General features: G+C 39.4%; 1 protein-coding gene across 1 annotated transcript in view; it reads left to right on the top strand.

Moving 5' to 3' along the window:
- The window catches only part of M1AP (meiosis 1 associated protein), an 83651-nt gene that overhangs the window by 37706 nt on the left and 20627 nt on the right, over positions 1-25318 (top strand). The window contains exons 4-5 of the mRNA XM_059405758.1: positions 1142-1310; positions 22655-22828. Coding sequence (XP_059261741.1) covers positions 1142-1310; positions 22655-22828 — 343 coding nt within the window. The remainder of the gene's footprint in view (positions 1-1141; positions 1311-22654; positions 22829-25318) is intronic.

Here is a 25318-nt window from a genome sequence, read left to right on the forward strand (position 1 = left end):
TCTGCATCCTTCATTAATCAAAAATGTCCAGGGACGCCTGGGTGGCTCAGTTGGTTAAGCAGCTGCCTTCGGCTCGGGTCATGATCCCAGCGTCCTGGGATCGAGTCCCACATCGGGCTCCTTGCTCCGCAGGGAGCCTGCTTCTCCCTCTGACTCTGCCTTCCACTCTGTCTGCCTGTGCTTGCTCTCACTCTCTCTCTCTCTTACAAATAAATAAATAAAATCTTAAAAAAAAAAAATGTCCAAGCACTGGGGCACTTGGGTGGCTTAGTCGGTTAAGTGCCTAACTCTTGATTTCTGCTCAGGTCACAATCTTGGAATCCTGAGATCGAACCCTGTGTGCATCAGGCTCCGTGCTGGTGGTGGAACCTGCTTAAGATTCTCTCTCCCTCTCTCTTGCTACTTCCCCCCTCCATGCACACACACACGTGCTCACTCACTCTTCCCCCCCAAAGAAACGTTCCAAACACCAAAAATAAATGTCTAAGTACAAAAGAGAATTGCATATATTTAATATTTGCCTTCCAGATTTTCAAATTAAGGACAAAACTGCTAATGAAAACATCTGGAAGATTCACTCAGATGAAATAAAATATTCAGATTATAAACAAACACCTCAGTATCCCTTCAGGTTAGCTATATTGATCAAGAGTGAGTACATTTTAGAGTTAAGAAAGCAGAAGAAACAGCTCACCTGTATCCAGGTTGAACAAGGAGAGAAATCTATGTGGAAGTACCACCATGAGAAAGAAGCATAGAGATTCCCTGATATTCAGTACACACTTAGTGAGTGGAATTTAGGATTACATTGCCTTTGTTGCCTTATAAAATTGAAGCATTTTGAGCATGAGAAACTTCAAGCAATCTTAACTTAAAACATAGGGATGACTTCTCACTGGTCGCTTTCTGGGATAGGCCTCACCTGTTTGGAAGGATCCTGTAATGATTTGTCCCACCAGACCTCTTCCACCAGAATCTGTCAAATGAAATTTGATTTTTAAGTTACCATAAAATCTTCTCTGCTTCAAAGACAATAGCCACTGCCACAGACTTCTGCTGTGTCTATCCTCCAGATCTAACCTACTATGCTCTTCACTGTGTACATCAAAGTAGACACATTGATTCTTGGATTTATTTCCAGATTACTGTTCTGACTTCCCAGCCTGGAAAGAAGGTGGTCAAACAATTGGAGGAAGGATTGAAAGATACAGACCTAGTCAGAGTCAGAAGACTTCAGGTGGTTGAAATCACTAAGGGAGACCTAGAGTATATGGACTCAGTATCCCCTGCTGAAGAGCCTAGCAGTGATGGTAAGAATTAAAAGAAAAGGTAAAAAGAATTTTAATGAGTAGTCAGGAAGATTATTTTCCATGGTCTTTTTGTTCTTCAATTAAATGAACCCAACATATTTCTCCACAGTTTAGACAGGCGTTTCTAAATGTATATACAGGCCTAATATATATTAAGTATATATTTAGTATTTTTACAGAATCATAATATACATAATATTCTATAACCTTCTTTGTGTGTTGGATAGCCATCTCTGTTAGTATCTATAGATCTGTCTTATTTTTTACTGGCTATATGATTTTCTTTTTGTGTGGTTGGATCATAGTTTGTTTAATCACTTATTAATAACAATTTTGTTTACTACAATTTGCTATTATAACCAATGCTGAATAAACAGACTTATGTGCAGGGCTGACTTCATGGACTTATGACCAATATAGTCACACAGGGCCCAGCATTCAGAAACACCCTATGCTTGGGATTTAATGCTCTTTGGTTGCTCTCTTGAAATTCCTAATAATTTTATCTTTGGATTTATATTTTATAAGTGAAGTTTGATGGAACAATGAAGCATGTGCCAGGGAACTAGAGTCTCAACTCACATATGCCCTGCCTCCTACGTCCTTCCCACCTCTCCATAATGGGGTTCTTAGTTGCTAGCTTCCCAGCTCTGGTGTCCCCAACCTGCCTACCCCAACCCAGCAACCACTAATACCCATGTCCCTGCCAATAAATCCTACATAAATCACTAATAATTCTAAATTTCCTAGAGCATAAAATATTTGAACTGAGTCTTAAAGAACATATAGGAATTAATCATGTAGAGGAAGAAACAAGGGCACTCAAAAAGGAGACATGGGGGCATGAGAAAGCAAGATTAATCAACTTTCAGGGAAGTGCCCATGGTTCCTTATTACTAGAGCAGGTCAGGCAGAAGCAGGAGTTAAGTCTATGAAGATAGGCAAGAATTTGATCAAGAAAGGCCATATATGCCATTCTAAGACCTTTAGATTTTATTCTAAGGCAGTGGAAATTTATGAAAAGATTTTGGTCAGAAAGTCAAGGAGAGATTCCCAAATTATGGAGTTTAAGATATTTTTAGCCAGTTTTAATTTATCCAACACTCAAGTTATTGTTAACCCTTCAACAATCCTTTCTGCATGTATTGGCCTTCTCCAAGGTTATGCACATGGGAGGAGCCCTATTCTGATACCATTGGTCGCTTTCTGGTCACACTTGGATAACACACTAATTAGGTGAGAGAATTAAATCTAAGTGTGTGGTTCCACTCCAAACCTGACACATGTGAACCCTTCCAGCTTCATGAGGCCACTGACATTGTTTTGGTCCAGGAGGGAGGATAACCAGTCTTAGCTGTGTCGTTTATGAGCTGTCACCCACTTTGCACACTCTGCTTTTCTCAAGTCACTCTCCTCACTGAATGTCTTTCTTTCTCTCTCCATCTCTTCACTTATAGTTGTCTTTTCCTTTGAATTCCCTCTTCTTTCCTCTGAGTTCCTTCCCTTATCTTCTTCCAACCAAATCTTCCCCATCCCTTAAGGCCTAATTCATGTTCCTGATTACTATATTGATTTTCCTCTCCTTAGAACGATAGCCTTGTGGTGTGTACCAAACATTTTAGCACTTTATTATATGCCATGGAGAATTGTTCATCACCACTGGGTGATAATTTTTTCTTCTCATCTAATCTGAAACTACTTGATATCTTTTCTTTCTGGATTAAATTCTAAGTACCTTAGGATTAGGAATTTGTTTACTCATTTCTATGTCCTAGTGTGTAGAATATTCTAGATTACAGGTGATATTTGTTGAATGAATTGATGACAGTTCTTGGTCTGCCCAGCATCCGCTGAATCCTCATTCTCTAGTAACACCTTACTTTCATGGTCACAAAGAATGGGCCATGACCTCGGTGAAGCCATTATAGTTCCTCAGGCCGCTAGAATCCTCCCTAGTAAGTTCTCAAACTGAATCTATGAGAGAGAAGATCTTTTTCTTTCTCTTTGGCAATGGATATATCAGGCATGGACTATGTCCTTTTCCCTCTTCAGTGACTGTATCCAGTAAGAATTTCCTGTATCTTTAGTGGCACAGAGCTCAGAGTACTCTGAGGCCACCTGATGTCTTTATTTAGAAAGTTGGTGTCTAGAGCCATATAGAAGAACTTTTACATTCAGGAAGACAGTTTTCTACCTTGTGTCACTCCTGATGATCTTCCAGTAATCTCCTATTTGCTTATAAATAATACGTCATCCCATAAATTTCTGGTAATTCCTCTTTGCAGGCTAAGTATATGTATGTATGGTTCATATATTGAGATCTTCCCAGTTACCTGTACTTTCCTTGTAATTATTTCATTCCATTAAGCTTTGCCTCATCTTGGTGTCCTTATGAAGAGATTAGCAAAATCAACTTCTCTCATAAAGATGACTGCTCCAGAATCAGGTTGTCTGAGTATAAACCCCAGTTCTATCACTTACTAGCTGTGCAACTTTGAGAAGGTACTTAGTCTGTTTAAGCCTTAGTTGCTAATTCTTGCCATATGCAATAGTACAGATTTAATGAGATGATGTGTGTTAATTCGTGCATGATAAATGTTCAGTAAGTCAGCTAATCTTGTTAATATTTCTGAAAATTTTTGCATATGGTTGGTTTAATATTTCTGAGATTTGTTTTTAATGGCCAGGTCCCAAGTGCATTGTAAGTTACCTGAGGATAACTACATCTAACACATCTTTGTATCACCAGCATGTATCATCCAGCCTTGCACATAACAGATTCTCAATAAATGTTTCTTTAAAAAATAAGTGAATGATTGGAAAAAATAAAATGATTTGGGTGAGATAATGGTCTCCCTTTTTGACATCAACCCAAATGTCAAACACTTAGCTTCCCTTTGTAACCCATGAATATCATAAATTAATTCAAGCACTTTTTTCCTTATCTTTTATTTATTTATTTATTATATTCTTTTTTTTTAAAGATTTTATTTATTCATTTGACAGAGAGAGATCACAAGTAGACAGAGAGGCAGGCAGAGAGAGAGAGAGAGAGAGAGAGAGAGAAGCAGGCTCCCTGCTGAGCAGAGAGCCCAATGCAGGGCTTGATCCCAGGACCCTGAGATCACGAGCCAAAGGCAGTGGCTTAACCCACTGAGCCTTCCAGGCGCCCCTCTTATCTTTTTTTTTTTTTTTTTAGATTTTATTTATTTATTTGGCAGAGAGATAGAGAGCACAAGTAGGCAGAGCATCAGGCAGAGGGAGAGGGAAAACAGGCTCTCCACTGAGCAGGGAGCCTGATGCGGAATTCGATCTGAGGACCCTGTGATCATGAGCTGAGCCCAAGGCAGTCACTCAACCAACTGAGCCACCCAGACACCTTAATTCAAGCACTTGAGTCTATATATATATATATTTTTTTTTTTAAACTCTGTAACCATGATCATCTATTAAAGGAAAAGTATCTCTATTCCACTTTTAGAGAGACCAGTTACAGGGAAATGTTGATGCAGACTCATTTAAAAAGTAAGTATGAGGGGCACCTGCGTGGTGGCTGAGTGGGGTAAGCCTCTGCCTTCAACTGAGGTCATGATCTCGGGGTCCTGGGATCAAGCCCCGCATCAGGCTCTCTGCTTAGCAGGGAGCCTGCTTCGCCCCCCCACTCTCTCTCTCTCTGCCTGCCTCTCTGCCTACTTGTGATCTCTCTCTCTCTGTTAAATAAATAAATAAAATATTTTTTAAATAAATAAATAATAAAAAGTAAGTATGAGAGTATGTCCTTCAGTCAGTCAAAAATTCTGCCTCCTGCACACGAATATAGACTCAAAATGGATGAAGGACCTCAATGTGATAAAGGAATCCATCAAAATCCTTGAGGAGAACACAGGCAGCAACCTCTTCCACCTCAACTGCAACAACTTCTTCCTAGGAACATCACCAAACGCAAGGGAAGCAAGGGCAAAAATGAACTATTGGGACTTCATCAAGTTCAAAAGCTTTTGCACAGCAAAGGAACAGTTAACAAAACCAAAAGACAACTGACAGAATGGGAGAAGATATTTGCAAATGGCATATCAGATAAAGGGCTAGTATCCAAAGAACAAATAATCCAATCAAGAAATGGGCAGAGGGGGCACCTGGGTGGCTCAGTAGGTTAAAGCCTCTGCCTTCAGCTCAGGTCATGATCCCAGGGTCCTGGGATCGAGCCCCACATCTGGCTCTCTGCTAGGCAGGGAGCCTGCTTCCTCCTCTCTCTGCCTGCCTCTCTGCCTACTTGTGATCTCTGTCTGTCAAATAAAATCTTTATTTTAAAAAAAAAAGAAAAAAGAAATGGGCAGAGGACATGAACAGACATTTCTGCAAAGAAGACATCCACATGGCTAACAGACACATGAAAAAGTGCTCCACATCACTTGGCAGCAGGGAAATACAAATCAAAACCACAATGAGATACCACCTCACACCAGTCAGAATGGCTAAAATTAACAAGTCAGGAAATGACAGATGTTGTCGAGGATGTGGAGAAAGGGGAACCCTCCTATACTGTTGGTAGGAATGCAAGCTGGTGCAACCACTCTGGAAAACAGAATGGAGTTTCCTCAAAAAGTTGAAAATAGAGCTACCTTACGACCCAGCAATTGCACTACTGGGTATTTACCCTAACGATACAAATGTAGTGATCCGAAGGGGCATGTGCACATGAGTGTTTATAACAGCAATGTCCACAATAGCCAAACTATGGAAAGAACCTAGATGTCCATCAACTTGGACATCTAGATGAATGGATAAAGAATATGTGGTATATACATACAATGGAATACTATGCAGCCTTCAAAAGAAATGAAATCTTGCCATTTGTGACAACATGAATGGAACTAGAGGGTATTATGCTTAGCGAAATAAGTCAATCGGAGAAACAACTATCATATGATCTCCCTGATATGAGGAAGTGGAGATGCAACCCTGGGGGGCTTGGGGGGTAGGAAAAGAAGAAATAAAACAAGATGGGATCAGGAGGGAGACAAACCATAGGAGACTCTTAACATCACAAAACAAACGAGGGTTGCCGGGGGGAGGGGTGATGGGGTTATAGACGTTGGGGAGGGTATGTGCTATGGTAGGTACTGTGAAGTGTGTAAACCTGGCAATTCATAGATCTGTACCCCTTATATGTTTTAAAAAAAAAATTAAAAAAAATTCTGCTTCCTTTAGTGCAATCCTGCCCAGTGAGAACTAATTATAAAGATGACTTGGAGAGTGCAAGATCCAGAATCATCAAAATAAGAATGAATTTAGAAATGAAGAAAGTAGGTGGCTCAGTCATTGCCTGTCTACCTTCAGCTCAGGTCATGATCCCTGGGTCTTGGGATAGAGCCCCACATCCAGCTGCTCAGCAGGAAGCCTGCTTCTCCCTCTCCCACTCCCCCTACTTGTGTTCCTGCTCTTGCTATCTCTTTCTGTCAAATAAGCACATGAAATCTTAAAAGAAGTTACAATTTAAAAAAAGAAATGAAGAAAGTAGACTCACATTTTAGAAAGTTTTTTTTAAAAATCTAAAATGAAAAGATTAACTTTAAATCACACTCATATCAGTTTAAGTTTCCTATAAATATTCAGACCATATAGCCTATTTTATATTTTCTTTCAACCACATAAATGGTGCTTTTCTTTTAAGGATTATATTTATTTGAGTGAGAGAGTGCAAGTGTGCATGCGCACGCAAGAGAGAGAGAACGCTCTAGGGGGGAGGGGCAGAAGGAGATGCAGACTCCCCACTGAGCAGGAACCCCTGGGATCATGACCTGAGCTGAAGGCAGAAGCTTAACTGACTGGGCCACCCGGGTGTCCCATAAATGGTGCTTTCTTTCATCTGTTCCTGTTTAGTCTAACTGGTGCATTTTTTTCTTTATTTTAAAATTTAGCTAAAAGATCCAGCCTAGCTCTCTTTGTAGTAGCTTTTGTCTGGTCATTTTACCATTTTTTATTATAAGTTGTACAAATTTAGGGTGCCTGGGTGGCTCAGTTGATTAAGTGACTGCCTTCGGCTCAGGTCATGTTCCCAGAGCCCTGGGATCGAGTCCCACATCAGGCTCCCAGCTCCACGGGAAGTCTGCTTCTCCCTCTCACCTTCTCCCCTCTCATGTTCTCTCCCACTTTCTCTCTCTCTCTCAAATTAAAAAAAAATCTTTTAAAAAAAAGCAATATGATCTCTTAAAAAATGTTGTACAAATTTAAACACTGTATAAGTATATAATATAAACTGTTCAAAATGACTCAAAATTCTGCTCTCCAGAGATAACCACCATTAGTAGCATAGTGCACATTCTGCTGAATAATTTTCCTTACATGTACATGGATATGAACACACATGTAACATTATTACTGTTATCAATACTTTTACAAAAAATGTAACTATACAGTATTCACTATTCTGTCTGAATTTTTATTTTTTTCATTTGGTTAATTATCCATTTTTTTTTCATATTGACACAGAAAGAACTAATCTATTCCTTTTAACAGCTGTGATGCATTTTACTGTATAAATTCATCACTATTTATTCAACCATCCAATTGGATTTTTACATTTTACTGGAGAACTGTGTGACCTTGAACAGTTATTTAAACGTCTTATTTCACAATTTTTTTCATTTACAAAGTAGGACTAATAAGAGCAGCTGCCTCATAGGGATTTTTTTAATTAACATATAATGTATTATTTGCCCCAGGGGTACAGGTCTGTGAATCATCATGCTTACACATTTCACAGCACTCACCATAGCACATACCCTCCCCAGTGTCCATAACCCAGCCACCCTATCCCTACCCCCACCACCTTCCAGCAACCCTCAGTTTGTTTCATGGGATTAAGAGTCTCTTATGGTTTGTCTCCCTCCCGATCCCATCTTGTTTCATTTTTTCCTTCCCTACCCCCCATAACACCCTGCCCTGCCTCTCAAATACCTCATATCAGAGAGATTAAATACACCTTGCATGTAAAGCACTTAGAACAGTGCCTGGCACATGTGAGCAGTAAATAAATGTTACCTGTGGTATTAATAGTAGTAACACTATGGGATGTGGGGGTGACTCAGTTAAGTGTCTTCCTTCTGCTCAGGTCATGATTGCAGGGTCCTGGGATCGAGTCCTGCATTAGGATCCTTGCTTGGCAGGGAGCCTGCTTCTCCTGCCTGCTACTCCCCCTGATTGTGTTATCTCTGCTCTCTATAGTTCTGACAAACAAATAAATAAAATCTTTTTTAAAAACAATAGTAATAATAGAACCTTTTTATATATGCCTTTTTACTGAGAAAATTTTCAAGCTCTAATAATTTTTTATTGAAAAGGAAGATATGACCATAAAAAAACTTTAAATTTAAAACCATTTATAATCCAACTATCCCAATATACTGATTTTATTTTTACACATTGTTTCTTGGTTTTCACGATCATGTTTAGATTATATAGTTGTAATTCACATATATGGTATTTTGTTTTCATGTAACATAGTGTTATAAAACTTTCCCACAGATTTGGTAGCCTTTCTTTTCTGTTATTTATCCATTTTGTTCCTCTTTTGCTCTTAAAAGAGGACTAGAAGTGTGAGTCTTTGAAATAGAGTTATGATGATGTATACCTCTCACAGGGAAAGCTGGCGGCCTTCTTTATCTTTATATGCCCTCTTTACACATATGCCAACCCTGCTCTTTAGAGTAGATCCCTAAACCTGGATCTCGATCATAAATTTAGGGTCTGGGAGAGCCTGTCAATTCCAGCAGCCAAAGTTAACACCATAAAAGAGCCATTGGTGGAGGGAATAATACTGATAGCTCTACTTATTTTTTTTTTAAGATTTTATTTATTTATTTGACAGACAGAAATCACAAGTAGACAGAGAGGCAGGCAGAGAGAGAGGGGAAGCAGGCTCCCCGCTGAGCAGAGAGCCCGATTCGGGGCTCGATCCCACGACCCTGGGATCATGACCTGAGCTGAAGGCAGAGGCTTTAACCCACCGAGCCACCCAGGCGCCCCAGCTCTACTCATTTTTAAGTTAAGTTCTGAGCCTCAAGGAGAAGATATGTGAAATAAAAGCATTGGTCTCTTAACCTACACTAACTTTTGTTTATGGATCATAATAATATTAAACGCTTACTATCCAGGGGTGCCTAGGTGGCTCAGTGGGTTAAAGCCTCTGCCTTCGGCTCAGGTCATGGTCCCAGGGTCCTGGGATCCAGCCCCACATCCGGCTCTCTGCTGGACGGGGAGCCTGCTTCTTCCTCTCTCTCTCTCTCAATTCTCTCTCTGCCTGCCTCTCTGCCTACTTGTGATCTCTATCTGTCAAATAAATAAATAAAATCTTTAAAACAAACAAAAAAACAACCTCAATGTGACAAATTTTCCCTTGCAGAAGATCAGGAAAAAAACCATACAGATATCTTAGTAGTATTGTTGATATTCTACATCTTAAGCTGAATAAAGGATTCATGAATGTTCCTTTTGCTGTTATGCTTGTAGCTTACATATATGTGTTCGCTTGCATATAATAAAAATTTTATAATAGCTTTCTAAAGAATGGCTAAGTAATAAATATGCCAAAATTAAAAGGGCTGGTATGATCAATGCACTTTGGTATCCAAAGGGCATCTGTCCAGATTGACAGCAGTGCACTGGTTGAGTGTGTAAGTCTTTCAGCCGGTTACAAATCAACCTAACGATGCTGTCAGCCAGCCTGCACTTCTCAGCCTTGTACACAAGGATATCAGGTTCCCTTTCTAAGTGCTCTCAAACCATCTGTTTAGTATTTCCTTTGCTAGAGATCAATGTCAGCTCTTTTGGAAAGCTATTGTATCCATATGTGTTCTCAGGAAACACCAAATGTTAACAACCCAAACATAGAAGGTAAAGATTTGTTGCTTCCTAAAGGAGTCCAGAAAAAAATAAAAAATAAAAACAAAAATAAAAAAACCTATCGTATGCTTCATGCTTCAGTGCAGTTGTCAAACTCCACAAATGAGTTGTTTCCCCCTTCCAATGTCTTGGAAAATAGACCAGAAAATGCAGTTGTTCATTGAGTTTGTCTTTGATAACCACATTAAAGTCATTTCCCTGTAGTGTTTAGAACAACTATTGTATTTATTACCTAAAGATTTTCAACACAGAGAGACATGTGCTTATTTCATTAACAGAAGCCATGGTCTCAGAAAATGTTAGTTCTTCTCTTTTTTGAAATTGAATTAAAGATATTTTTAGAGTTAACAGAAAATCTAAAGATATTTGAAAATGGAGGTTTAAAAAATTTTCCTCTCCAACATTTTGAAGGAGTAATTTACATACCGTACATTGCACCTATTCAAAGTATAAATTCAATGAGTTTTGACAGTTGTATATGCCCACAAATCATCACCACAATCAAAATACAGAACATTTTATCATCCCTAAAAGATTCCTTTTGCCCATTTACACTCCCTTCCTCCCTCATTCCCTAGTGTATGCCACTAATGTGCCTTTTGTCTGTAGATTAGTTTGCATTTTATATAAATGAAATAATATAATACATATTCTTTTATATCTGACTTGTTTCTTGTAGACTTTGAGATTAACCCATGTTGTTGTTTAAACCATAATTTCTTATTATTGCTGACTGGTAGTATATTGTATGAATATTCCACATTTTGTTTAACCATCCATCTGTTAATGGGTGTTTCACTTGTTTCCAATTTTGTGGTATTGCGACCAAAGCTGCTGCAAATATCCATAAACAAATCTTTTTATGACATTTTTATTTTTCTTGGGTCTTACTGTAATTATGGTTCATCTTTTCTCATCCATTTGTTTCAGCCCATTTTATGTTCTTATACTAAAGTGTATGTCTTATAGGCAGTGTGTAATTGGGTCTTGTTTTTTAATCCATTCTGCTAATCTCTGCCTTTTACTTGGAATATATAGTCCATTAACATTTACAACAAGTATTAATATGGTTGGATTTAGGCGTACCATTTTATTTATTTATTTTTTTGTCTTCTCTGGTTTTTGTTCACCCTTTCCCTGCTTTCCCACATTTTTTAGATTATTAAATATTTTTAGGATTCTGTTTTAATATATATTTTGTCATTTAGCTATATTTCCTTACATTAATTTTTAGTAGCTTCTTTAGGGATTATGTTATAGATTCTTAATTTTTCATAGTCTACTCAGAGTCAGTATAGTACCACTTCACATAAAACACTGAAGCTGCAAGATTATAATACTTTAGAGTGCCTAGCTGGCTCAGTCAGTGGAGTATGAGACTCTTGATCCTAGAATTGTGAGTTTGAGCCCCACACTGGGTATAGAGGTCACTTAAAAAAATAAAATAAGAGGGGCACCTGGGTGGCTCAGTCAGTTGTTTGCCTTCAGCTCAGGTCAAGATCCCAGGGAGCCCCACAGTCTCTCTCCCTGCTTCTCCTTCTCCCTCTGTTACTCTCCCCACTGCCCACCTTCCCTATTTGTGCTCTCTCTCAAATAAATAATAAAATAAAATAAGATGATAATATTTTACATAAAATGTAGAAACCTTACAGGGGTTAAAAGATATTTTTTAACTTTTTGGCAGCCTACTTAGAATTAATATAGTTCCATTCCATGTGAAATATAGAAACTTCACAACCATGTAGGTCCATTTATCCCCTGTCTCTCTCTCACACACACACAGTCTTTTATTTTATAGTTGCCATGTGGATTATATCTACATTATAAATTACTCAAGACATTATTATAAATTTTGCTTTAAATGGTCATGTGTATTTTAAAGAAACCAAGAGAAAAATATTCTTTTCTTTTCCAGTGCTCTTCATTCATTCCTGAAGATCCACGTTTCCTTTGGATATTATGTCCTCCAGCTCAAAGAATTTTTTTATTTCTTATAGCTAGTTCTGATGGTGACAAATTCTCTTAGCTGTTATTTATCAAAAAATGCATGTTTCAACTTCATTCTTGGAGGGTATTTTTCTTGTATATAGAATTACGGGTTGATAGAATATTTCTTTCTTTCAGCTTGTTTAAAAATGTTGTTCCACTATCTTCTGGTCTTCCATGGTTTCTAATCAAATATCACAGTCCTTGAATCACTTTCTCCTGTATGTAAAGGATCATTTATCTGGCAGCTTTCAAAATTTTTCACTTTATGTTTGTTTTTCAGCAGCTTTACAGTGATGTGACTAGGCACAGATTTCTTATTTAGGGTTCACTGAGCTTCTTGAATCTATAACCATTCTGTACCCAATTTCGATGTGTGGGGGCATTTTCCCAAAGTAATTCTACACCAGCTGGGTATCCTACAACTTAACTCAATTCCAGCACTATCTGGAAATAGCATCAGATCCACAAATTAAGGGCTCAGCTCCATAAAATCTCACACATGTGTACATGAACACACACACATACCAGATACCAATCACAAGTCCAGGTTGTCACCTATGCTTCTGAGTGATCAGCTATAGATCAGAACTTCCAGTGACTACCTCCTTGGATTTGATTAATTTGTTAGAGTGGCTCACAGAACTCAGAGAAACATTTTACTTACTAGATTACCATTTTATTACAGGAGGATATAATTTAGGAACAACCCAATAAAAGAAATGCATAGGACAAAGTGTGAGGACAAAGGATCAGAGCTTTCAGGCCCTCTCCCAATACACCACTCTCCCCAAATCTCTACATGTTCATCAACCCACAAGCTCTCTGAACCACGTCCTTTTAGGGGTTTTCATGGGGAGTTCATTACATAGGCACAGTTAATTCATTCATTCACCATTGACAAGTGATTCAACTTCTGGGTTCCTTTCTCCTCCCCAGAGGTCACAGTGTGGAGCTGAAAGTTCCAACCCTCTAAACACTGGACTGACTTCTCTGGCAACTGACCCCATGCTTTGGTGCTTCCCAAAAGTCACCTCACTAACATGACAAAAGATACCTTTATTGCTCTCTCATTTAGGAAATTCCAAAGGTTTTAGGAGCTCTGCCAGAAACAAGACAAAGATCAAATATATACCTCTTACTATAAGCCACAGTATCACAACCTATAAATGTATATCTTTTATTGAATTTGGGAAATTTCCTGCCTCATCTCCTCAAATATTTTTTCCATCTCATTCATCTTTGTCTCTTTTTCTTGGACCCCAGTTACCCACATGTTAAGACTTTTAAAATTGTTCTACAGTTTCCAAGCCTCTGTGGTTGGTTTTATTTTGTTCAAAGTTTTTTCTTTCTCTTTTTTAGAGTAAATTATCATCTCCATTGACCTATCATTAAGTTCACTGTCTCTCATCTGTCATTCCCAAGCCCATGCAGTGAATTTTCTTGTTCAGATAATGTATTTTTCAGTGCTAAAATTTCCATATTATATTTTTTATATTTTCTATTTCCCTGGTATTTCCTATATCATCATTCATTATGAACATATTTTCTACTCCTCATTGAACATAATTATAATTTATAGGTATAGTTATATAATTATGCTCCTTTAAAATCTCTGCCTAATAAGTCTGATACCTTTATATCTTGGTGTTTACATCTGTTGATTGTATTTTCCTTTGAGACTGGGTCACATTTTCTGACTCTGTATGCCAGACACATTTGTTTGTTGTATTTTGTGAATGTTGTTATAGGGACTCTGGATTCTAGTATATTACCCTGAAAAGTGTTTGTTTTGGTAGACAGCTAACTTTGTTTGACGCAAACTGCAGCTAGTCATGGTCTACAGTAGTCAGGGACTCAGATCTCGGTTGCATTGGTTTAGCTTCCACTATGAGCTGCTTCCAGTTTGTCCCATACATGTGTGGGGTAAGGGTCAGCAAGGTGCCTGGACTGAGTTTAAACACATAATTTAGGGTTCTCAGGCTACCTCCCTTCTTGGATTTCTTCCTCATTTTCTGGAGGCTCTCCTTGCCCCTGGCTCCTACCCCTGATAAGGCCAGTGAAAGACAGAGGTCTTTCTATTAAAGTTTTAGCTGCTATACTAGGTTCACACTGTTACAAGTGAGGCTACCCTTGGGGGAATTCATTCTTTGCTGGTCACTTGTTCCCAAGTTCCAGTTCCTCTCTGAATTCTACCTTTGTTCAGTCTCACAGTCTTCAGATAGCTGTCCTCACATAATTGTTTTATTTTTTTAACTATATTATCTCAGATAGCTGTTTTATCTTTTGAACTATATTATCTAGGGTTTATAGCTATGGTTTATAAGGAAATAAGAACACAACCAGACTGAACAACCTTCACTGTTGATCAGTTTGGTTCTTTCTTTTTACTTCCTTTTCTCTATTCCATTCACTTCAGTAAGCTCAAGTGCTCCATCACTTCTCTCTTTACAAGGCTATGACTTAAAAGTTCTTTTGATTAAATCCCAAGTCTTCTCTGCTCCTCCTTTCTCCTTCTCATCCCCTAACACTTACAGGTGTACATTCTCCTGCTTTACTTGGCAAATGCCTGGTGTTACTCCCTCCCATCCTTGGACAATCTGGCCACTTTCCCATCTGAAATCAGCCCCACCATATACCTAGCACTGGAGCACTAGTTAGCATAATACAAGGACTAACTGGGGACAGAATTAAACACGAGTACAGATATAAATTTAGTATAGGATGAAGGTGGTCTGTTACATTACAGGGCAAAGATGGGCTTGTTCTAAAAGTGGTACCAGGCAACCTGTTACCATCTAGAAAGTAATCCACGTGTTCCAGGGACCTAAACGTAAAAAATAATATTTCAAGAGTAGTAAGAGAACATTGGTGAATGCCTTTATCATCTTAGAATAGGGAAAGTTTCTCTACCTGTGACTCAAAATCCATGTGCAGTAATTTACTCAACTACATAAAAATAAATATATTTTTAAATACATTTTAAATAAATAAAGTCAAAAGACAACTGAAAAAATTGGAGAAAAGATTTGCAATTTATGTCTTGGATGAGGGGTAGGAACATGGAGAGGAAAGGCTAATATTGCTAATAGAGAAAGAACACTTGAAAACTTTGGGGAAAAAGACCAAAAACCCTGCAGAAAAACTGACAAAAACATGAGTGGATAATTCAAAGGGTATTTTTTAAAGAATTATTTATTTATTTGACAGACAGAGATCACAAGTAGGCAGAGAGGCAGGCAGAGAGAGAGAGAGAGAGAGAGAGATTGGAGGAAACAGGCTCTCTGATGAGGAGAGAGCCCAATGCGGGGCTTGATCCCAGGACCCTGGGATCATGACCTGAGCCGACCAAAGGCAGAGGCTTTAACCCACTGAGCCACCCAGGTGCCCCCAAGGGGTATTTTTTAAATGGCCCTTAAACATATGAAGATTTTTTTAAAAAATAGGAAAATATGTTTAACCTCATTCATAAAGAAATTAAAATTAAGACTGCACCAACATACTACTTCCCATCTATTAGATTTGCCAAAGTTAAAAATTATGAGAACATATTTGCATTACTGGTAGAATGCACAGTGGCACCTTTCTGGAGGGATATTTGGCAGTATCAAACAAAATGCCATGTGCATTTACTTTTTGTTTTATTTTTGTTGATTCACTTATTGAATATTTATTTTTTTATTTTAGTCTTTGTTTAAAGTTTTTATTTAAATTCTGGTTTGTTAACATACAGTGTAATATTAGTTTCAGGTGTACAGATTCATCCCTTCCATATAACTGATGTTCATCACAAATGCCCTCTTCAATACCCCTCACCTGTTTAATCCATCCCTCCCCACCTCCCCTCTGGTAACCATCAGTTTGTTCTCTATAATTAAGTCTGTTTCTTGGTTTGCCCCCTGTCCTTTTTTCCCAATGCTCATTTATTTTGTTTCTTAAATTTCTCATATGTGGGAAATCATATAGTATTTGTCTTTCTCTGACTGATTTATTTCGCTTAGCATAATACTCTCTAGCAGTGAAAAATGGCAAGATTTCACTGCAAATGACAGGATTTCTTTTATATGGCTGTGTAATATCCATAAAAATTTGATATATTTATTTATATATATGTATATATATATCTCAATCTCACATATTGTTTATCCATTCATCAGTTGGTGGACACTTGGCCTTTTCCCATAGTTTGGCAATTGTAGATGCTGCTGCTGTAAACAGTGGAGTGAATGTATCCCTTTCAAACAGTATTTTTGTATTCCTTGAGTAAATACTTAGTGATGCAATTGCTGGATCATAGAGTAGCTCTATTTTTAATTTTTCAGGAACCTCCATACTGTTTTGTTTATAGAAAATATAAATACGTTTGTGCAGAAAAAGAGGACTCTCTAAATACCTTCTATGTCTAGTGTTTTCTAGTCAAACTATATTTAGACTTCGGTATCTCTCAATCAGTAGGGACCAGCTTCTTTTGCATGTGGATTGCATTTTTTTTTGTAAAATGAAAATGAGCTCTTAAGGCCTTAGATAAAACGTATTTTCTTACAACTTGGATCATATACTTCCTGAAGAGAAAACTTTCTCTCTCTCTCTCTCTCTGTCTCTCTCTCACACACACACAAAGACACACACACACATACACGTCATACTCTTACTGTGTTTTGGTTTTTTTCATAGTACCTACCATTATCTGTAATTGTTTTTTTTTTGTTTCTATTGTTTGTTTATTCTTTGTTCTCCCACTAGAATGTAACCCACAAAAGCAGATAATTTGTCTCTTTCATTGTTGACACAATCAGTGTGCCTGGATCATAGAAGGCATTAAATAAATAATTATTTGAAAGACAAATGAACTGAATGGAAGGATGAATGAATGAATAACATCCCTTCTCTCCCTGAGAATAGTTCTGGGAAATAAAGTCTCTCTATTCTCATTACACTTCTAGTTTTGCTGTTTTGTAGACTGGAACCCTAGGAAGATAGTCACCACCTGGTCAGTCCTGCACTCACTTCTCTAGAGAGTCTGCATCACATAATCACCACTACCTTGCTACCTCCTTTCAAGGAGCTTCTCCTTTTTCCCAGGGTCCAAGCATCACTTCCATAAATGAGGTACATGAGCTCAGAAACAAGCCAGGCTGCTCCCAACAATGTGAGCTTTTAGAGGTTATCTTCATGCCATTGTTGATTTAAAGACAGTCGTTAAATGACTCTGCACAGGTGTTCCTGAGCAAACTTTGTCAACTCTGATTACTTATCCTAGTTATTAACATCCTGTACTACTCCTATATTAGAAGCTAGACAGCAAAGATTGCAAACTGACCCAGAGAGGCTGAGATATCACAGTCCCACAGTTTTTGCAGTGGCTCTTGACCTTTATTGGACTCACAACACTCTCAAGGATCTGATGAAAGCTAAGGACCTGTCCCCCTCCTCCACCCTATTAGAATACAACTATACATTTACAGGTGAAGTTATATACAATTTAAGGGGGTTTCCAGAACCCCTAAAGCCCATCCTACTCAAGAACAGGCCATAGGAGGGCCATTTGGAAAGAAACAGGTCTGGCCTATAGGTCCAGGCCTTTGTAGGACAGGGGAGGATTTATAGAATTGAGCTGGAGCACAATTTTCCTAGGTCTCTACTTTCGATATTCTACATCTGTTTGTGTATTAAAGTGTTACATTCTCCCTGTAACCTTTTTGCAGGGTTAAATTCTGAGATGGACTGCTTTAGGCATTGCCATATTTTCAATCATTTGGCTCTCTTAATTTTTCTTAATATTGTGGTCTTTCTGCAAGAGCTCAGTAGAAGGCATCACTACTTGTGGCCACAGGAGGGCAGGGCAGATCCAAACACTGAATGTGAATGCTTTTTGCAGCCTTGCGACAGTGAACCCGTCCTTCCTTGTCCTCACCACCCAAACACTCCCAGCCACACTCACTCCCATAACCTTCCTGTTTCATACTGTGAGTGGGACTAGCTCTTTCCTGCTCGCCAGTCAAGGTGGGAGCTGCTCTTCAATCTCTGAGAAGTGACAAGTTTCTTCCCCATTTCCCAGGTTTAGTACATTTCCTTTTTTTTTTTTTTTAAAGATTTTATTTATTTTGGGGGCACCTGGGTGGCTCAGCGGGTTAAGCCGCTGCCTTCGGCTCATGTCATGAACTCAGAGTCCTGGGATCGAGCCCCACATCGGGTTCTCTGCTCAGCAGGGAGCCTGCTTCCTCCTCTCTCTCTGTCTGCCTCTCTGCCTGCTTGTGATCTCTCTCAATAAATCTCTCTCAAATAAATAAATAAAATCTTTAAAAAAAAAAGATTTTATTTATTTTTGAGAGGGCACAAATGGGGGAGGGAGTCAGAGGGAGAAGCAGACTCCCCACTGAGCAGGAACCAGATGCAGGACTAGATCCCACAACCCTGTAATCATGACCTGAGCAGAGGGCAGAGGCTTTAACCCACTGAGCCACCTAGGTGCCTAGTTTGGCACATTTCATTGTATTTATGAGGAACACAGTTCTCTGCCTTTGGTGTTCTTATATATGTTAGTGGTGGGGAGAAAGCAGTCGCCAAGGGAAGTGATAGGGGGAGAGCTTATAAAAAAGGAAAGCACATTCTTATCCGTAAGAGCAAATCATTTTGTTGATGAGAGAAAAAGAAGAAAATGCCATTTGTTGGACCTAGGCATGCCATTCATAGATAATCATCTCACGTCTTATGCCTCATTATAACCATGAAATAGGTTGTAATATCCCCACTTTGTCCAAAGTCATATAACTATTCCAAGTGGCAATTCAAACCCTCCTCTCTCCATCACATCCCACCACTTTTCATAAGCTCACAGAAAGAGAAGAAAACCCTTCTGAAGAAATAGATTAGCAAGAGTAATTAGTATTGCCTAAATGAAGCCCACCTATATCCAGGAGCTGATGATTAAACCCAAATAAGGGAGGATATAATTAAGCATAACTTCCGGAACAGAGTCCGTTTGGAGCTGAGTTTTGGGGGAGGAGCGAGCCATGGATTGACAGAGTAATAAAAGCACTAAGGAAGGAAGGAAGTCATGTGGCAAGGAGACTAATTTAGTTGAAGCAGAAGAGTTACAGGAAAAGGTCATGAGAGCTGAGGAGGGGGAGCAAATGTTGAGCTCAACAGGCATTTGCTAGGCTTCAGCTCTAAGCTAGCTACTGAGCTAGGGGATGGGGAATGAATGGGCATGTAAGATCTCAACAGGCAAGGGTGGGAAAGAATCATATGAGCCATCACAGAAGGGAAGAGTGGGGTATTTGATGAATAATGAGTAGAACCAAGTGGTACAGGGTGACTGAGGGAAATAAAGAAAATAATCAAGGAAGGCAGTGTGTACTCTTTAGTAAAGGAGAGAACTGAGGAAATCACGTTTTAGAAAAATGAACTGGTACAGGGTGACTGAGGGAAATAAAGAAAATAATCAAGGAAGGCAGTGTGTACTCTTTAGTAAAGGAGAGAACTGAGGAAATCACGTTTTAGAAAAATGAACTGGTACGGGGTGGCTGGGTGGCTCAGTCTTTAAGCGTCTACCTTCTGCTCAGGTGGTGGTTCCAGGGTCCTGGGATGGAGCCCCACTTCGGGCTCCCCACTGGGCAGGAAGCCTGTTTCTCCTCCCACACCCCCTGCTTGTATTCCCTCTCTCTCTCTCTCTCTTATCCTCTCCACTTTCAGAGATCCTTCACTCAATTCCATTTCTTTCATTTTGTATCTGCCTTTTCATGCTTTAATAGTGATTTTTGCCTCACTGAAGTTTTGGGTTCAGTTCTTTCTGTACTTGTTACTCAAATTGAAGTCCAGGCCTCAGGCTTAGTAAAATTAAATTACTTCTTTTGCCTGTGACAGAATAAAATTCACATTATTAAAAAGATACTTTCTTTTGTGGCACCTGGGTGGCTCAGTGGGTTAAAGCCTCTGCCTTCAGCTCAGGTCATGATCCCAGAGTCCTGGGATTGAGCCCCACATCCAGCTCTCTGCACTGCAGGGAGCCTGCTTCCCTCTCTCTCTCTGCCTGTCTCTCTGCCTACTTGTGATCTCTGTCTGTCAAATAAATAAATAAAATCTTTTTTTTTTTAAAGATACTTTTTCTTTACTCACAAGGAACATTTCTTGGGCAGTGACTTTGCATTTATCTCTGTAATACCTAAAACATAATGTGGCAGATGGCAGTTTGAGGAGGATGGTCAAGAATAGTGTAGCGGGGCGCCTGGGTGGTTCAGTGGGTTAAACCTCTGCCTTCGGCTCAGGTCATGATCCCAGGGTCCTGGGATGGAGCCCCACATTGGGCTCTCTGCTTAGCGGGGAGCCTGTTTCCGCCTCCCTCTCTGCCTGCCTCTCTGCCTATTTGTGATCTCTCTCTCTCACTCTGTTAGATAAATAAATAAAATCTTTTTTAAAACAAAAGACAAAAAAACTCTTTAAAAAGAATGGTGTAGGGGCACCTGGGTGGCTCAGTGGGTTAAGCCTCTGCTTTCGGCTCGGGTCATGATCTGGGGTCCAGGGATCCAGCCCTGCATCAGGCTCTCTGCTCAGCAGGGAGCCTGTTTCCTCCTCTCTCTCTGCCTGCCTCTCTGCCTACTTGTGAACTCTATCTGTCAAATAAATAAATAAAATCTTTTTTTTAAAAATGGTGTAGCTTTACAAACTCCTTTACGTATAATCTTTGTACCCTGTACAATATTTCATCTTCTATGTAGTACATAATAAAAATTACTGCTTGATGGAATGAATGAAATACTTGGTTAATTTGAATCCTCAGAACTGTTCATGGAAGATGGCAGAGTTTTAATCATTCTGGTCAAAGAGAAATGCATTTGGCGCCCCTTTTCAGCCACAGAATAAGTCATTAATATGACATGAAGTCATCTGAGTCTCACCACACCTCCCCTGTGTGGGTACCAACACTCTGGACTGAAGCCCTTTGTTCCCTGTGGAGAGTCTGTCACCTCTGCCTCCTTGTCCTCAGGAATGTCGTTCTAGAAATAAACCAGCCTTCTCCCTGGAGTCTATGAGTCATACACAAAAGTTAATTCATCAATTTTCTTAGGCTCTTTGTGAAAGTATTTCAGAGAGTCCCTCATGGTAAGGAAAAAAAAAATCAGGTTCCTCTTCGGTTTCTTTCCAGCTCTTGCCTCATTTCCTCTCTCTGTGTTTCCTCTACTACCTTATATTTGGCTTTTACTGATAACCTTTACCTGTAGACCCAGACCCAGTTACTGAGCAAGTGTTGCCTAAAACAGGAAGTAGACCAGCAAAGCCTCGTCACCCAACATACCTAGTTCCATTCACTCAGATTTGGAATCAAATCACACTCTACTAGAACATTTCTGTCTTCCCAGCTGCTAATCACACTTGTGAGTTACAGCCTGCCAATGACAAACTTGTGTAATCTGTGTCTGAGGTGAAGCCTGGGAGTGCACTATTTTTTTCTTTTACTTTTTAAAAAAAAATTATTTTTTTATAGCAGAAGTAATAATTGACTACATTTTTACTGTGAAATAAGAGGTGAAGAAGTGGCGCCTGTGTAGCTCTGTTGTTCAAGTGTCTGCCTTTCCCTTGATCATGATCCCAGGCTCCTGGGATCAAGCCCCACATCGTCATTGGACTCCCTGCTTAGCGAGGAGCTTGCTTCTCCCCCTCCCTTTGCGGCTCCCCCTACTTGTGCTCTCTCGCTGTCTCTCTCTCTCTCTCTCGAATAAATAAGTAAATAACATCTTTTTAAATAAATAGATAGATAAATAGGAACTAAGGAAGCTGAAGCTCTCCCTTGTTAACTAAGTCTTTAACTTCCATTTCTGTATTATTTTTGGCTATTTTTGTATTCCAGAGTGTTTTTTAAATACAATAAAATTAAAACAGGATAGAAGTATGAATAATAAAAAGGAAACGTACTTCAGAACTCTGTCCTGTTTCCATTCCTGCCCACCATTAACAGTTTGATGGTAGCCTTCCAGATCTTTGTAAAAGGCGTTTACATACATATGTATGTACTTAGGCCAAGGGTTTGATTTTTATTTATTTTATTTTCTTTTTATATAAAGTGTTCACACATCTGTTCTAAAACTTATTTATTTATTTACCATCTCTTAGATTTCCCTGCCAGTACATTTAACTTTACTTTGTTTAACAGCTGTGTAATTTTTCCAGCTGTGTGATTATCCAAAGGTTGAGTGTGCTGTAACTTATTTAAACATTACCCTATTGATGGGTATTTGAATTGCTTCCTGTTTAAGGTTTTGATTATTTGTTATTACAACAATGCTGTACTGAACATCTTTGCATATGTGTCCATGTATACTATTAAGAGTGTCTCTAAGCTAGATATCTAGAGAGTAGAACTGGTCAAAAGGTGGGTGCATTTAAATGTTTACATTTTTCGAAGTTTACAATTAAAGAATTAAATACTTTACCCGCTAATTCCCTTTCTTCTGCAGAGAGTTCTATCCTGGGAACTGACATTGACCTTCAGACTATAGACAACGATGTTGTCAGCATGGAGATTTTCTTCAAAGCCTGGTTACATAACAGCGGAACAGACCAAGAACATATCCATCTTCTTCTTCCTTCACGGTGTTTCAGCAACATTTCCAAATCCAGAGATGACTCAAGTACACACCCCCAAAAGACATAATATATAGCCTTTGATTATCCTACTCTCACGTTAAGACCCTAGATTTGTGAGCTGTCAGAATACACAGTAGTTGAGGTTTAGGGACTGGAGGAGGCTATGTAGTGTAAGCACAAGGAGTAGGAAAATAATATCTAAAAAGTAATCACAGTTACAAAAACTGAACCTAATTAAGCCTAGACAGCAAGGGCCAGTTAGTTTAGGAGCAAAGACTTAGATACCTCAATTATAGGGCAGCACATAAACTAAATAAGAGCACAAAAAATCATATATTTTTCTCAATTCATTTTGAATTATAGTAGATACTATTGACTTAATAACTCGAGGCATGCTGGTACCTCAACAATTATCAACAGGGCCTGTGAGAAGGTAAGGGACCAAGATTAAACCAAGATTAAATAGAGGTCTTCTGGATAGGAAGACACCAAACTGAGGTAAAGTAAAGCAACTAAAGAGGCAGGCTCCACAGAGGACAACTAGTACCCCCAACTAATAGAGGCAGGAGTTTAATGAGAAATATAGGTATAGACTCCTACCCCCAAAGGGGAAGACACATGGTGACCCTTACTTTCTGGGGATAGCCATCAGATCTTTACCCGCCCACCCCTTCCCATGCTCCCATTTCAACCAACGGCCTGGAATGCATTTGGTGACTTATCTTGATTTCAATGTGTCTTTCCTTGGTGTGTAAATCTTCCCTGGACCTCCTTTCCACTCTTTTGTCCAAGGCTGATGGTGCCAATTCCTCCATGTCCCATCTTCTGGAATCTACTTCATATCTGTTTTTCCCCAAGCACTCTGTCATCTCCTTTTCTGCATTATCCCATTTCATCTTCACCCCCCCCGCCATGAAGCAGGTATTGTTACCATATGTCATTGAATCTCAGATGCTATCAGTTATGAGATACACCATTACTTTATGTACCACTAAGAAAGAAAAACACTGCCAATTAAACATGACACAATGCTTTCTTTCCCTTAGAAATATTATTTTATCCTTACTGAGAAGTTAAAGTAGTAAGTGTTTGGAGTGTATCTTTGGCCAATGGCAACTGTAAGATATATAGTGAGATGTTAGTATGTGGGGAGAAAAATGTGTCTTCAAGTCAATTAAATACCAGTATTATCTCCCTGTTTTACAGATGAGAAAACTGAGACTTAGAGGAATTAGACATTTTCCCAAGACAGCACAGAAAAATTAATAGAATTTGAAGTTAGGCAACTCCAGAACCCACTCTTTATTTTCAGATTTTTTTAAAGATTTTATTTATTTATTTGTCAGAGAGAGAGAGAGAGCGTGAGAGCGAGCACAGGCAGACAGAGTGGCAGGCAGAGTCAGAGGGAGAAGCAGGCTCCCTACGGAGCAAGGAGCCTGATGTGGGACTCGATCCCAGGGCACTGGGATCATGACCTGAGCCGAAGGCAGCTGCTCAACCAACTGAGCCACCCAGGCGTCCCCAGAACCCACTCTTAATCCTTAAGATTAGAAGTTTATTTTTTGTACATTTGACTACACTCAGCCAAAAAACGAGGTCTGTCTCCAGAACCTGGACCCTTACCTACTACAAAACCTGTTTCATGCTGGGAAGTTCTGAGCAAAGATGCTGCCTCATGCTGGGCACTTCTTTCATTAGGAGGGCTGGGGCCTCCAAAGCCAGGAACTCCAGCAACCAGCCTTTCTTCAACTGTTGCACAGCACTTTCCCATGATATAGTGGAGAATTTTTCTACCTTTTCCCTCCCTCTTTCCATGGCTTTCAGCACCAGGGTCAGAGCCAGAATGTTTATCTCCATCTGCAGTCATTTTTCAGTAATTTGCAGGTCTTCTAGGTGCATGTTGGAACTTAGATCCGGATTCAACAGCTCTTCTACTAGAGAGGCCACTGGAATCCAGATGCTCAGGCACAGTTGGAGTGAGGTCTGGGGAAAGTAGCCCTCCTCCAGGGAGGGTGTGACCCACCTGAGAGTTTATACAAGTACAATAAAGACCATACTATAGTTATCCACTGTTCAAAAAAGAGAAACTGATTCATTACCACACTAGATTTCTGGAAATGTGGCTCACTATCAAAAATGAAACAGAACAATACAGAACACTGAGCTCTCCTACTCTAGAATGTTTTGAGGACTGCTCTTCAGATGTTCACTCTGACTCCTTGCAAGATTCTCTATCCACTCTACCTTCTATAGCTGCTCAGGGCCCTTTACTCCACTCTCTAGGTGCTTCCCTCAGAGGCCTCCTTCTGGCAGAGTGTACAGTTAGCTTCAGATGAGTATCTTTTCTCGTTTTGTGGATCTGGAGTCTGTCACCTCTGCATCTCAGTTCAGCGTGGTGAGAAGCACACCTGATTCTAGACTCTAGTTCTGCTAAGACAGCTTTCCCAGCTTCAGAACACTGTTAAGACTATGGCGCTAGTAGTTCTCAGCCCTGGCTGCAGTAAGAATCACATGAGGGACTTTTAAAAAATATC

The sequence above is a fragment of the Mustela nigripes genome, chromosome 7, assembly GCF_022355385.1.
Source record: "Mustela nigripes isolate SB6536 chromosome 7, MUSNIG.SB6536, whole genome shotgun sequence".
Classification (NCBI taxonomy): domain Eukaryota; kingdom Metazoa; phylum Chordata; class Mammalia; order Carnivora; family Mustelidae; genus Mustela; species Mustela nigripes.